Source organism: Mchenga conophoros, linkage group LG3 (assembly GCF_057382185.1).
Source record: "Mchenga conophoros isolate Kocher_MC1m ecotype Shallow Benthic linkage group LG3, M_conophoros_male_GT1.1, whole genome shotgun sequence".
NCBI lineage: Eukaryota > Metazoa > Chordata > Actinopteri > Cichliformes > Cichlidae > Mchenga > Mchenga conophoros.
Window position 1 is genome coordinate 39,020,992 of NC_140528.1, and position 15,860 is coordinate 39,036,851.

The following is a 15,860-nucleotide window of genomic DNA, read 5'->3' on the forward strand; positions in this document are numbered from 1 at the left end:
TCAGGAACAACAAACATGTTACACGCAGCATAACCTTTAACTGGTCACTCAGATATTCAAGTCTTAGATCTGATGTAATCAGACAGATGCATAGGTACGCGTCTGTTTGATCTGACGGGGTATCTGGGCTTGTCTGTTAAGGCGGGGTCGACATGCCGTCCAGGTGGGGCAGCTTCAAGACCATGTCTGATTTTCTTGAAGAATGAGGCATTCCTGACAATCGAGTGTCCATCCCTTGTAGCTGTAATTTCAGAACCCTTAACCTTAGTCACTTTGTAGGGTTTTGCATTGTATGGTGTGGATAATTTGTTGTGCTTGGGGTGGCGATGCAGCACTGTGTCACCCAGACTTAGTGAGTGTGGTCTGGTGTGACAAGTTGCATCTGCGATCACCTTCATCTTGATCTTTGCACTATCATCCCTTGCTCTCACTTCAGCATCTGAACACTTGCGTGGAGTGGTGTTAACGAAAGGGAGCTTGGTGTATAGCTGGCGTTGAAACAGTATTTCAGCTGGTGAGCTCGCTGTTGTGCTATGAGGTGTAGATCTGTACTCACGAAGAAAGATGTTTAGTTGCTGTTTCCATGGTGTGCCTTGCGTCTCGGCATCTCTCAGTGCTTTGCCTAGGGTTCTCATAAATCTCTCAGCAATGGCATTCGCCTGAGGCCAACAAGGTGTGATTTTGCGATGATGAAATCCTAGGTAGTCTGCAAACTGTGAGAAAGCCTCACTGTTAAAAGGAGGACCATTGTCAGTTTTTACTGTCCTTGGGATTCCAAACATGGAGAACACTTTGTCAATGACTGGGATAACAGAAGATGCTGATGTTGAGCGTACACTTTCAATGACTGGATAGCAAGAATACTCGTCTGTGATGACGAGAAGATATTCCCCTGTAGGGAGTGGTCCATAAAAGTCTGCACTGACACTGTGCCAGGGCGTTTCGGGTAATGGTGACATCTGCAGAGGGTCAGTGTGTGTGACAGGTGTGCTAGCTTGGCATGGCAGACAGTTTTGAACTGCAGATTCTGCTTTCTGATCGATCTCTGGGAACCATACTTTGGTACGTAGCAGCGCTTTGGTCTTGACGATACCCTGGTGCCCTTCGTGTGCCAGTTGTATTGCTCTTTCTTGTAGGACAGTTGGAATGACTATCCTCGTGCCTCTGAGGATGAAGTCAGATGAGTCGGCTATTGTTAGTTCACTTTGAACATGTTTGAATGATTTCAAAATGTCAGCATGCTGGGATTTATCTGTTAGATGCCACGTGTTGTTCCTGATGTGACCGATGACTTTCTGCAGAACCTGGTCTTTCAGAGTCTCTGTTTTTATCTCGCGAAGTGTCATGGCTTTTGGGGTGGAGTGATAGGAGAAGAAATTTACATACTCTTCTGCAACCTTACATGTACGAGCACTTTCATTCTCCTGTGTTGGCTTATGACTGACATAGAAAAAAGTGCATGGGTGAATGAAGCAAATGATTGAGTAGTTACATGATAAATAAATGTAGTTTAGTCTCTCCTATGCTCTCTGATTGGCTGCCTTAGAAATGAACAGTTGTACTTTGACCTTTAACCTCTCTGCTCTGTGTTGTTTCCTCTTTCAGACCAGAAAAACATCACAGCTGAGTCTGGACAGAACGTCACTCTGACATGTCGAGCTCCACAAGGCAAACCCATCAGAGCTGTGAAGTGGAGCAGAGCTGACCTGGGAGATAAATATGTGCTTTTGTACCGAGATGAGCAGTTTGATCAAACAAGCCAGCATCCATCTTTTCAGAACCGGGTGGATCTGCAGGACAGACAGATGAAGGATGGAGACGTGTCTTTGATTCTGAACAATGTGACGATTAATGATGCTGGAACATACGAGTGTGGTATCGTCCAGATAGGAACAAAGTATTTGAAGCGCATCAGCATCATCTACCTTCATGTTGTTCCTCCAGGTGAGTGAGTAGAGTTGAGTGTGTGTGTGATCAGAGGTGAAGCTGCTTCCTGGTTGTTGATGTTTTTTTCTAAAGATGTTGTTGATGAGACTTTGTAGAAAGCAGCTGGTCTGAGTGATGTGATCAGAGTGCAGTAGATAATGTCTGACAGCAGTTTGAAGAGTAAATGGATTCTGTTCTGTTCTTCACTCATCACCTACCTGACAGCTGACACCTCACACCTGTTTCTCACCTGCAGGTCACACAGGAGGAGACACAGAGGATGGAGGGAAGGAGGATGGATATGTTGGACTAATAGTTGGTCTGACAGTTTCTGCAGTACTTCTTCTTCTTGTTGCAGCTGCTGTTGGTATCCTGATCTACAGAGGCTGTAATCTGAATCCTGCTGATCCACATGTAGCAGAGCATCTTCAGCATGAATGTGAGTCAGATGAACAAACACAAAGAAAGACAAATAAATGATGGTGAACATCCAGCAGACGCTGTAGAAAGCTGGACAACAGAACATGTTCAACTATGAAAACTCGACTTTAAAACATTTAAATAGCTGCTGGATGTTCAGAAGTTCATTAATTAAATCCAACATGACTAAAAACTCAAATGTCAAAGCAAATAAACAAAATATTTAAAGTCAATCATTCTGATCATAATTGTACTTTGACCTTTAACCTCTCTGCTCTGTGTTGTTTCCTCTTTCAGACAAAACCATCACAGCTGAGTCTGGAGAGGACGTCACTCTGACATGTCGAGCTCCAAACAAGAAGATCATAGTTATAGTTTGGAGCAGAGAAGACCTGAAAGATGAATATGTGCTTTTTTACCAAAAAGCACAGTTTGTTCCAGAGTACCAGCATCCATCTTTTAAGAACCGGGTGGATCTGCAGGACAGGCAGATGAAGGATGGAGACGTGTCTTTGATTCTGAAGGATGTGAACACTGCTGATAGTGGAACATACGAGTGTCGTCTTGTTAGTGGAACAAAGCGCAGGAGGAGAGACATCAGCACGGAACCAATCAGCATCATCTACCTTTGTGTTATTCCTCCAGGTGAGTGAGTAGAGTTGAGTGTGTGTGTGATCAGAGGTGAAGCTGCTTCCTAGTTGTTGATGTTTGTTGTATGTGTGACCAAGTGGTCGGCGGGGTTATGAACATGACAGCGCTGTAGCTGTCATATAATCGGCTCTTGCTGATCAGTCCGTCGCAGTATGCCAGCATTTACTGCTGTTTTGAGCTAAATGCAAGGGAGGAAATAATCCAACAAAACACCGGCTTAGCTTTATACGGGCTAGCGCCACCCTGCAATCAATGTGCAGGTTGGTTTCCAATTAACCAAGTTGTGTGGCGAAAAGAACGAGCGCAGGAGAGAGAGTGAGAGAGAAGAAAAAAAAGGGAGGCGAGTACACAGCAAAATCTCCAGTGTTAATTCAACTCCTATAGTGTTAAAGTTAACACTTTTCCAGTGTTTATATAATTCTCACTGGTTTAGAGTTAAAGTAACACTTTGCAAAGTGTTATTATTTTAACTCCATTGTAGTGTTAAAAATATAACACCCATAGTGTTAAAATTTCACTCTGTATGGTGTGAAGTGTCTTCACTCAGAGTGTAACTACCTAACATTTATAGTGTTGTTTTAGGACACTGATAAGTGTTCACTTTTACACTGGCTTGGGTTAACTCTTTTCACTGAGGGTGTTACTACACAACAACTATGGTGTTATTTATGACACTTTTAAGTGTTTATTTTCACACTGGATTGTGTTGACTGTTTTCACTTAGAGTGTTATTCTGTAACTTTTACAGTGTTATTTTGGCACTTTAAAGTGACATATATGAGCTTTTAAATACTAGTCTGTATTAATTGTCTGAATACAAAAATGCATTAAAGTGCAATTACTGTATGACTACTGTGTTACATTCAGTGAAAGTCCTTGTTAAGTCCCTTTACAGGATAAAAGGAGAAAACATAAAATTGGTCACATAAGAATTTTAATAAATATTAAATTCCAAGCACCATACAGCATACGTTCACAACAAAAATAATGGCACAATGTACAGACCATCATCATCACCATAAGCACTTTGCAAATCAAAGGGCTTGTATATTTCAATACAGTCTGCTTTAACAACATCTTTTTCATCAGTTTCAAACACTTTATAAGCATGGCAATGTTCACTGAAATTTTCAACCACAAGCTTCTGAACTATGAAGTAGGTGTGAGTATTGACCAAAACTATTGTTTTTATTCTGCAAAACACCGGCATCTCATGTTCAGAACCACAACAAATGACCAATCCTGTTCTGTACTCAGTCCCATTAATGTTAACCCAATTAGCAGAGAAAGCCTCTTCTGCAACAGCAGGCAAGCCTAGGGAGATCATTTCACTATTTTCCTCACTATCAACATCAAATGATTTCAAGGGCCCATACTCAACATGGCTTAAAGGACATGTCTCCCACTTGTATGCTATGGATGTTTGATGTTTTTTGGCAAGTGACACTGTGATGTTCTTAAAGTTCTTAAGGGTGTCTTTGAACACCCTATGTTTAGCCTCACCTCTCATGCTCCATACATGCAATAATGGCCCAATTTTTCTGATGCAAGTTGGGTAGTGCAACATAAAGTGGTGTTTGGGAATCATGTTCCTACCTGGATACAACAATTTGAACAAGTCATGATGTTCCATTGTTAAATGTTTTAGAAGCACAGTCATGCCATGTGTAACAGATGGAGAGAATATGATGTTAATTATTTGCAACAATAGCAATAGCATAGTCCAGTTCTGATTTCCTTCTGGCACAATATCACCAAAAATTAAAGGAATGTTTCTTATCAGACAAAGAGTCTGAATGGAGTTAAGACCTATACTATTACCACTACTGTCTAAGTTCACCCTTGTTGGACGATTTTTGCTCTCCAAGTAGCCATAGTCAAAAGCATAGATCCGTGACAAAAGAGCAGGTTTCGGCAGAAAATTGTCTGACAGATATTCCAACAGTAACTTTATCTCATATTGTGCTACCCCTTCGAGAATATCATGCATAATGTCCAAGGAAAAGTTCTGGCAAACATGAAAGAATTGAAGAGTGTTCAGTGTAGAATTCTTTCTTAAGCCAAACACATGTAGCTTTTGAGGATCAGATTGCAACTCACTGCAGTGCATTTCAAAAAGTTCTTTCCCTCGTAAGATGATCTTTGGATCATCCTCAGTATACACACTCTGTGCATCCTGTTTTGCAATTAAACACAAACGACAAAAGTAACGTCCACTGAAAGACTCAACAAAACCCAAAATTGAGTGCATCCCCAAGTTGTCCCCAGTTATCTGACATATAGTGCCATGGACCTTTTCAGATGAGAAGGGTAAATCAATGCCATGGCTCTCCAAAAACTTTATGTCATCAATCAGAGGCTGTAAAATAGGATCAAAGCCGTATTTTTTCACATCTTCTGCATGAAACAATGCAACCAAATGAATGTTCATCAATGCAGAATTTAACTTTGGAGGCAGATTTCTGAGGACAAAATAGATTGCACCAACTTTGTGAACACCACGTTTGGAACCAAGTGGATTAGCAGTCTCAAAGTCATCATAATAAAGCTGAATTTGCAAAGAAGTCTGTGGTTTTGAAAACAATGGATGAGACTTATAGTAACTCCCATCACAAAAGTCTTCATATCTGTCTTCTTTTGATACACATGGTTTAGCAAGCAGCTCGCAAATATAAGAATTGCGACATATAAATTTGATTGTTTCCAAAATTGGAATGTACACAAAAGTGTCTTTTACTGGTACCTGGTCATAAGTGCCTGATTTTTTATTTAACCTTGTATCATAGCGTATTCCTAAAGTCTTTTCCACTGGATCCACAATTCCCCATTTTTCACGGAAATATGACTTTCTTTTAGCTTCAGTGTCGAACTTCTCAACTGGATTGTCAAAAGTCTCAAGACATTTTTCCACTGGAGATCTAACAGGATTTTCTGTTGGCACAACGTTCAGTACTTTATGTTTAAACTCACAGTGCAGTCCATCAGCAAAATCTTCCAAATCACAAACAAGTGATGACACAAAACTATTTGCCAAACCACTACCATTGAGTTTACCAATAATTTTAGTGCAAATTGCTTCAGAATTTTTTTTAATTCTTTGACCTGACCCATTGTTTTCAGAACACCCAACCTCTAGGCTCTGAGTAACACTTGTTCCTGCAACTGCTATGTCTGTATCTTGTAATCTGTCAAAATCAGCTTGAAATGACTCTGAGGGTTCTGCATCACCACTTTGACAACAATCTTCATCATGAACACTATTTAAATGTTTTTTTAAACCAGAATATGTAGTGAACTGACGGCTGCAACCATCTTGTGAACAAGCCAACTTAAATTTGGTGCTTGGATAAAAACTGTGACCTAGTCGCAAATGACTTATCAAAGCCTGACTGGTGCTATGCAGAGTTTGACAGATAAAACATTTAAACATGGTTCTCATTCAACATTTTGGCACGCAACTCACGAACACGTGGTGACTCATCTGTTGAGGTGGCATCAATGTTGAATATGGTGGTCTGCACAAAACTGTAGAGATGAACCAGTGACTCGTCGTAAGATAAGTTGAACACGTAGTGGGATTTGAAAAGTTCATCAAAAGCACTGAGTGAGCTGGTGGCTTGGCAGGGGATGAGCTGTTTGTCCACTGCGATGTAGAAGGTGTCAATGCTGTTCTGGGTTCGACCAACAGCGAGGATGTATGGTTGTTTACCATCTCTTGCTTGCAAGTGTTCATCATTGCTGCAGCATGACTAAAAACAAATGAGATATTGACATATAGGCCTAGCTTATACTTGCTGAGTATGAACCATTCATTCAGTTTGACATTATGTGCCTTGCTAACTTATTACAAAATACTAAGACACATACTTCATGGAGAGGAAAACTAAAAAGTGCAAAAACTGAAAAAGTGTTTTGTAGGATTTTAAAAAGTGAGACAACATATTTACCTTGTGAAAGTGCACCATTTTGTGTGCTGCATCAGTTGGACTTATTTTGGTTCTCCTCTTTCGTCCAGCTGTGGGTGGCAAAAGTTGAAGGAGTAGCAGCAGAGAGGCCATGTCACTGTCCCAGTCTGTGTATGGTTGAATTTATAAAACAATTTCAAAATGACAGGTAAAAATAAATATTATTAAAATCAAACAAGCATGGTGCGACGCCTACCATTTACATCACTCTCTGTTGGTTTCTCAGCAGCTTTTATCAAACGACACAGGTCAGTTGACTGAGTCAGCTGTTTGGCTTCTTTAATAACCTTTGGCTTGAATGACATGTCCCACTTCTCAAGCAACTTGGTGGCTGTTTCAGCACCAAACAGCAGCAGGAAGTCTTGATTGACCTGTTCATCATACACACAGGACATAAAGACAGTGCTCAACATTGTTTACATTGCAATGTGATTTTGACCAATATGGGATATAGCCTGACTGGGATGACCAATGATCACATCTTTTACTGTTGCCATCCACATCAGCAAAACAAAAAAAAAAGGATTAACAGTTGAAAATATCAAGTGATTTGACTTACTAGTCCTTTGACATCCAAAAAGCGTGGAAATGTTTTGAGGACATCTGCAGTTCTTTGTGGATCATGCACCAGATCCTGGCGATGTTGGAACGTCATTTTCATCTTCTGAAATACACTTGCTTCATCAGGAGAGTGAACAAGAAATGAGATGGCCTCCTTGCAGGCATCTCCATCAAGTTGCTGAGGCAATGTGGTTGCTAATCTTCTGCGCTTAGGCCCTTGTTCTTGATGCACTGGGACTTCCTTCACTGGCCGTTTGGTTGTAGACCTGGACATGGTTTTGAGGCGCCACGCTATATATCCAGTGCCTTTCACTCCGTCGTAGAAATGCTCCTGTCACATTTAAACATAGATGAAAAATAAACATCAAATGCGATCTTACAGACTTTGCAGATTCAGCAAAAAGAAACCCAAGGACTATTATCATGTAACAGGTGCAATACATGTTAAACAACATCCACAATTTCAATACAGTTTTATGACAATAGTTATTACGAAAGAGGAATTAAGATTTTTCTTTTAAATCATTTAGCTGATGTAATTATTCCATGATGAAAACTAAATAATGTGCTGTTTTACAATCACTGCATGACTTACATAGCCGTTTGGAGAAAATGGATCCTTCAATGAGGGAAAGAGTGTAATTATTCCAAGGGCATATTTCTCCTTTTGCTTACGGGAGGGAATTCTGCTATAGAGGAAATACAATTGACAATGTTAAATCAGAAGTATGTGTCTTTACTGCAGTATACATTACAAGAATATTCCATATGGCCCATCTTTACTTTTTTATTAGGTACTATTACTCTTACCCATGTCTCTCAGTCATATCACTTGCCAATATGTTAACAAGCTGCCGCCGGGTGCGGTGGCTCAGTGAATTTTCGGCATTGTATTCTTCAAGAATTTCCTCTCCACCAGGTTTCCTAGTCAAGGCATTTTTAACCATCTGCTCATATAAAAGGGAAAATAATAACAATAAAAACTTGTTTGTCAGTAAAGGTGAAAGTTTAGAGGAATGTCAACAAACCTGTGAAAGACATATCTAGCAAGAAGCACTAACTTCTACTAACATTTTTTCATACAGGGCAAGTTGGGAACCACCATGTTTTGAATTTCAATTTGTATAACAATCTACAGTATAAATGGTGTCAACTCAAAAATACAAAAGACATTTTCTGTTCTCAATTACCTCTTTTGCAGCCTCTGACACAGAAACATTTGGTGCAGAACTGTCTTTGCTGGATCTACTGCGGCCTGCAGGAATGCCCTTTTCCCTGAGGTCACTGTCACTTGATGAAAGTGATATAGTGTCCGTGAGGGAAGATAATGTATCCGAGGAGGATGGTGTGGAATGAGCTAAAGGACAAAAATCTTTGGGAGAGATGATTTGGTTAACTTTCTTTAGGCTACTCCACAATGCCATTAATAACACAATTTCAATGTTCATGTTCAGACAACATTCTATACAAATATGACCCAGCCCTGTCCACTGTCATGTATATTGCATGAAGACAGGTCAATGTCATCTGCATCAAGAGCAAAAGAACTTGGCTCTACATTGAGTGGGCTATACTCTGAAAATTTAAGTTATGATAACATTTACCTTCATCTGAAATCTTTTCACGTATTGTCAGGCATAGGTCTGGTTGGGCCTCCAGTAACTCCAGAAAAATGTCTTCTTCGACAGCTGTGTCAGTTTCATCGAAAATATCAAGGTCAGCAGCATCCGGAAGTCCAAACTTGGTTTTGGCTTTACAAAAAGATAAGCATAATGTCACCTAAAACGCCTGAAAAACTTTTTTAAAAACTAATTTTGACTTTTTTATTTAGCTAATATTTATTAACAGCTGTTTTACCTGTCTTTAAAATGGTTAAATTAGACAAGTCTGCAGCAACAATATAGGCCTAGGCCTACTGCTCTGTACTGTTTTTAATGTCACACATTAAAATAAAATGTGTTAACATTTAATTCGTTTTTTAAATAGATGAGATGCAAACATGATGAACTGATACATGTGCAACAAATTTTGTTCTGCCAGGTTATCTTACCTTCACTGATGAATTCTAGATAAGTGAATCCTGCGTGCAATTTAATGTACTTCTTTACATTGAGGTATTTCACTTTCAGCAACATGTCTTACAACAGCACCTGGTGGAGAGAAGGGGGCACAGAATATTTTTTACCATATATTTAAACCATAGCTTAAGTGGCAACAAATCCGGACAACTTTAAGAAAATATTAGGCTATACATTGTGTGATGATCTGTGAAGGGGTGACAGACCACTTCAACCTCAGGAACATAATTTGGCTTCCCCCTGCGCACTAAAATAGCTGAACTTGGGTACACAGAAATAGCATCCAATGAATTATCCACCCATCCACATGTTTATAAGACGACAACGGCGATCTTCTCGTCTGCACGCAGGCTAGATACTTAGTTCTGCTATGTTGCGAGTAAATCGCTGTAGCCTACTTGGGGAAAAGCATCTCTGTTTAAACCATGTCAGGATGATAATCCACATAAAATTTCCTGTTGAACGCACACCTGCCTTCATCACGCTTTCACTTATGACAACAAATATCCCTTATACTGTAAATTAATGAGTGCAAGTCTTACATTTATATCGGGAGTTTCTGACACATGCACAGCCGTCTGGCTAGTTGCTACTTTGTGGTGGTTGTTTTGTGACACGACATGTTAGGATTATCAGTGGAGGCGACGTCAACGACCCTCAGTCGTTATACCGCTTTGTCTTAAACACTGGATGGTAGCCTATTTCACTAAAACTGTAGAAAAGGGGAAAATGTTCCCTTAGATTAGGCCTACTACAACATAGGGCTGCTCGATTATGGCAAAAATGATAATCACGATTATTTTCACTGAAATTGAGATCTCGATTATTTGACGATATTTATTTAACAATAACAATGTATTGAATAATGACTTTAAAGATTGTCAAAAAATAATATAAAATAGTGTGCAAATACTGATAACAGTGCAAATGTTTGCAATATAAAAAATAAATGAAAAATGTAAACATCTATGTTTAGTGAACGTTGCAGTGTTGCTCTGTGGTGCAGCTACAACACTGTAGCAAAGTTTACACACTATGTCTACTTGATCCACGTCTGACTCCGCGAACCCATAATGTTTCCACACCACTGAAGTTTTTTTTACCTCTCTTTTCAACCAACGGCAGTCACTCTCCTCTCCAAATAACTTCTGCTTAGCTTTCCGAGCTTCCCTCGGGTCCTCTTAATTGTTGTAACACGTGTTCGAAATGCAGAGAGGTGCGCTCGATTTGCCACACGGAGCAGCGCGAGAGTAAAGCACGAGGGAGGGGCTAATAATCGGCTCAGTCATTTTTAATGATCGTTGAAAGCCCAGATCGTAATCGTGATTAAAATTCGATTAATTGAGCAGCCCTACTACAACATGTATGATATATCCTAACCGTTAGCAAGCAACCCATGCACAAACGCAGCGCGCCTTGCTTGGTCACTAACATCTAACAGAATTCCATAACCCCCTGCCACTTCAAAGATTTGTAGGCTAGGCTACTGCTAAACTCGCTGGTAGCACGTGTAATTAGCCTATCTTGACGCTTTCCAAAACTTGACTTGAACGTCTCCATGTGATTGTTTAGTTCACTTTTAAATAGGATATTTCTGAGGCGAATGTTCGCTTCCCTTAAAAGCAGTGGGCTAAACGCATTTGTCTTAGCTGCCAGCTAGGCTACCACAAATTCAAATTTTAACATTACATTTAACATATCCAGAGGATAGCTAACTCCTCCCTCGTTTCATTTAATAAGCATTGAACACTGGAAAGCATTTCTCTTATGACATTAGAACTAACTAGAATTGAGAATTATATTAAGCACGCATTTATTTTCGCTGCAATATTAACTTGTTATAGAGGATAGTTTAGCTACCTAAGCTAACGAATCCCATCTCTTACCGCAGATGAATACACTCCACATTAGGAAAATATTGCATGCTTCTGATAAATAATGTTATAGGCTAGTTAGTTACAATATTTAATAATGATAAAATAACATAGGTCTTGTTGTATAGTTCTTACCTGAACAACCTCCTCGATCTTGACAGCAAACTTCTGGCGGACTCCTCATGCCCATGAGCGCGAAAAACCCGGATGTGGAAATCAACTCCAAATGAGTGTTATAGTATTGACTCTTTGAAATAACTCCGGCTACAGAGCTTTTTCAGCACCGTTAGTGTTACTGTAACTCTCAAACCAACACTTTTCAACTCGAAATTTTTAACACCAGTAATTTTAACTCACATCAACACTTCGGATTTTGCTGTGTAGCCCATCTGGCTACATATGGGTGAGCTGATTTTCTAACACTGGAAAATAACTCAAAATGTTAGAAATATTCCAGTGTTAGAAAATCAGCACTGCTCAGTGTTAGTCTTTGTTAATCTTCAAAACTGACTAGGTTACTTTTAAGCATATAACACTGTCAAAAGTGTTAATTTAACACTCAACAGTGTTGTATTTAACACTCAGAGGTGTGGACCCATATAGACACTCTCTATTGTTAATTTAACACAATTATAGACTTCTAAGCATAAATGACAATCCAACACTATAAACCTTACAGAAATGCCTTTTGATTAAACTGTTACCAAGGAATTTGAATTTGCACTTTGCGTCTTTACACTACTGCTACTATGTTTTTACCCTACACGCAGTGAACACCGGCCACTAATGTTATTGTCACTAGGGGTGGGTTTTTATAATCGATTCATCGATTAAAATCGATTCTGGCTTGGATGACGTAAAATCGATTCATTAAAATCCTGAATCGATTTTTTAATATAAATTTATTTTGCCCGAAATGCCAGAATCTCTGGTGAAATCTCACAAAATTTCAAGAACCACCAAACAGTTAAGACAGTAAATGAGAGCAGGTACAGGGATTCTGCACATAGACTTAAACACACAGCGCGACTTGCGGATCAGAATCAGTGAGATGTCGCCTTTCTCACAGTCGGGGCTGAAAGCCGACAGCTCGCTGATTCTGATCTGTCGGCGGGTCCGCGCTTTGTGTGCACGCCCTTTATGCGCTGATTCTAAAGCTGTTAGTTTAATGTCTCTCCAAACAATATTGACCGAACCAGCAGCAAAAGAAGATCCAAACGCTTCACATAAACATCGTCATGAATTCACTCTTTTACTGTTTTGCATCCATTGCAATGCACAGCTCTCTCTCCCCCCCCCCCCCCCCTCTGTCTCTCTCGAACAGTTTCCCTTTCTTCATTATTCGCTTGCTTGTTACGCACAAGTCTACTGTTGTTTACAGCGCTGTCGGCCGCTGTTTTTTTCCCTTTTACATTCTTCCGAAAAGAAAACCTCATTTCTGCTGTTCAATACTGAACAAATTTAAACTTTTTAAAATTATTCAAAATGCAAAATGCTTAGCTGTGTCTCTAATAAAACCGCTGTAACGTCAGAGGTAATGTTCATTAATTAATGGTTTTCTTTCGTTTTTGATGTACTGCAGAATATTTTTATAAAATCCCAGGCCAGGAAAATCACCTACATGTTTTTCTGTGTTTTATCTTCAGCTACTTTGACACAAAGGCATCTGCTGTGATGCTCACACCTTTGATAAAGTCTTGCATGTCTCAGCTTCCTTTTTATTGATACAAAAATATGTAAATGTACTTATCTGAATTATAATATTTCTGACTGTCAAAATTTCCCAGATTTAAATCGAATCGAATCGAATTAAATCGAATCGTGGATCGAATCGATTCGGGACCTTGTGAATCGGAATTGAATCGATTCTAGAAATCAGTGACGATACCCAGCCCTAATTGTCACTTTTTACGGAAACAACCTCAAAATAAGGTCAGTACTTCCACGCTTTAAATGCTGCACGCTCATACTCTCTCCTGCACTCGATATATTATCCATTGTTGATCTGCACACAGTTGTTGCCACAAACGTCGCACTCGCTTACGTCACTGTCATGAGACACTCTCACAAAAAAATCACGGTTTTAGTAACGCGGTAACGCAGCGTGTTTACGGGACAGTAACAGTAATCTAATTACCCTTTTTGCTATATTAATCCCTTACTTTACTCATTACTTGAAAAAAAGTAAATGGATTACAGTAACACGTTACTTGTAACGCGTTGCTGCCCATCTCTGGTCATAACTGTTATTAAATATGTTTCTGCCATAAATGGTAAATGGCCTGTATTTGTATAACGCTTTTTAGTAGTCCCCCCTAGGGACCCCAAAGCGCTTTACACACCCAGTCATCCACCCATTCACACACTGGTGGAGGCAAACTACACAGCAAATCCAGCATGTCCAAATTAACACTGTCGGATTTGATTTCAACACTATTAAAGTGTCTATATGGGTCCACACCAGAGTGTTAATTTAACTCTTTTTGGAGAGTTGGTATGTTAACTCTGATTTAGTGTTAAACACCAAATCTGTCTGGCGTTGATAATTTAACACTTGGTGTTAAGAGTTTATATATTAACTCTCAAAGAGTATTTTAGTTTAACTACGTAAGAGTTATCTTCTAATTCATTCTAAAAAGCGGGAATTTTACTGTTCTGAACTTCTAGAAATTTCTCTTGGAAATAAACATTTACTAAAAAGACGCAATGGTTTTTGAAAAACATTTATTCTGAACTGTGCACCACAATTTCAAAACATTTTCCGAAAGATGTAACAGTGTACATGTTCTCACTTTCATTAGAATTTTGTTTATCAAAAGGTCTGACATAGGTGAGCTGGTAAATGCAAATAACAGCATCTCATCACTTATTTCTTCAATACAATATGCATGTCCTTCATTCATCACTTTGTGGAACTTCAACGCACTTCTGCTCTCCCCCATATTCCATCTTCACAAGCATATCCTGTGCGGAGATTGAATAAAAATTAGTTCACACTAATTAATGGCACAAATAATCCAGTAAACAATTGCAGCACAGTAAAAAAAAAGAAAAAGAAATCCTCTTTGAGCCATTACTTGTGTAAAGTATTTTCCCAAAAAACAAAGACACAGGCAACAGGTAATACTGAACTAAATGTAAAACCTCAACCTTTTTCATTTTTACCTAAACCGTGTGCACAAAACTCTGGAGGGATCTAAATGCTAACGTAGAATCCAGTCAGGACGCCTGCTACTGCTGTTTGCTCGTTTTTTTTATGGGCGATCGTTTTCAGGCTTCCAGTAGCACCATTATACCAACATTTCACATTCTAGACATTGTTTTAGGTGTATTTGACCAAAGGTTTGACTGAAAATTCACATGCAAGCTTTTTTTCAAGGCTGTGGTATTTGCCCGCAAACAGTAGCCTACCTTTCAGCTAGCTAAAACAGAATATTATGCTATCACCGAGCAACATGGCTAATGCCTTTCACACAGCTTTGTCTCAACTCCAAAGAGCCACAGAAGTAAAAGCTCATATTAATAATTGAAACAACCTTTGAAAAAATGACTTACCAAGCATGGCAAACAACTCAAATATGTAGAGCAAAATGTTCTGAAACGGCTTCACTTCAGCTTCGATTGGAGCCGTGCTGGGGGCGGAGTCTGTGAATTTACTCTATTGGTGTCATAGCCCCTGTAGGAGTTCAGAGTTAAGAGGTCAAGAGTTAATGTTTCCATTGTAACACCTCCAGATTTGAAATAGAAACACTCATTTTTAACACTCGATTTTAACTACTATCATTTTACACCTCAGAGTTACATTAAAAGAATGTGACTCTGCTTAGAGTAAAATTAACTCTACTTTTGCAAGAAGACTATTAACACCAAAACATTTAAGACTTTTGAATTTGCTGTGTACAGTTGTGGCCACAGCTGCCCTGGGGCAGACTGACAGAAGCGAGGCTGCCATATCGGCCAACACCAGTAAGCGGTAGGTGAAGTGTCTTGCCCAAGGACACAATGACCGAGATTGTCCGAGCCGGGGCTCGAACTGGCAACCTTCTGACTACAAGGCAAACTCCAAACTCTTGAGCCACGATTGCCATGATAAAATCCACTACTCTCTGGAGATGTCATGGTCCTGGGTCATTTTGACCCAGTGTTCTCAGTTTTCCTGTGGTTTTGTATTTTGTTCCTTATGTCCATTGGATTGTTTGGTTTGGTATTTGGATTCCCCCTGTGTCCATGCTTTTATTGTGGTGTTTGTTCCGTACTGTACCGTGGTACCGTGTTCCCGTCCTTTGTGTTCTGTGTTCTCCTCATCCCCTCGTATTCATCCTTGTCCTCTGCCTCTCTCTCTCTGCCTCTCTCTCTGTGCTCATCTCTGTGTACTGTGTTGTGTT

General features: G+C 39.6%; 2 protein-coding genes and 1 long non-coding RNA gene across 3 annotated transcripts; 1 reads left to right on the forward strand and 2 right to left on the reverse strand.

Moving 5' to 3' along the window:
- Window positions 1-1,592: 1,592 nt before the first annotated feature.
- LOC146578561 (junctional adhesion molecule-like) lies at window positions 1,593-2,999 on the forward strand (the record flags this gene model as incomplete). Its single annotated transcript, XM_085267822.1, has 2 exons — window positions 1,593-1,944; window positions 2,644-2,999. Coding segments are annotated over 2 exons (708 nt in total), but the record flags the coding sequence as incomplete, so codon positions are not given.
- Window positions 3,000-6,419: 3,420 nt separating this feature from the next.
- Window positions 6,420-11,626, reverse strand: LOC146578562 (uncharacterized). The gene is made up of 10 exons (XM_085268674.1): window positions 11,611-11,626; window positions 9,574-9,673; window positions 9,128-9,274; window positions 8,714-8,895; window positions 8,334-8,470; window positions 8,119-8,212; window positions 7,522-7,854; window positions 7,159-7,333; window positions 6,945-7,069; window positions 6,420-6,746 (listed from the first exon to the last, which is right to left on the reverse strand). Exons 2-10 carry the CDS (start codon window positions 9,656-9,658, stop codon window positions 6,420-6,422), a joined length of 1,605 nt encoding a protein of 534 aa, XP_085124800.1. The 5' UTR covers window positions 9,659-9,673; window positions 11,611-11,626.
- A 2,751-nt stretch (window positions 11,627-14,377) lies between these two features.
- Window positions 14,378-15,189, reverse strand: LOC146578563 (uncharacterized). The gene is made up of 2 exons (XR_014891488.1): window positions 15,031-15,189; window positions 14,378-14,439 (listed from the first exon to the last, which is right to left on the reverse strand). It is a non-coding gene; the product is annotated as an uncharacterized LOC146578563 (long non-coding RNA).
- Window positions 15,190-15,860: the final 671 nt, after the last annotated feature.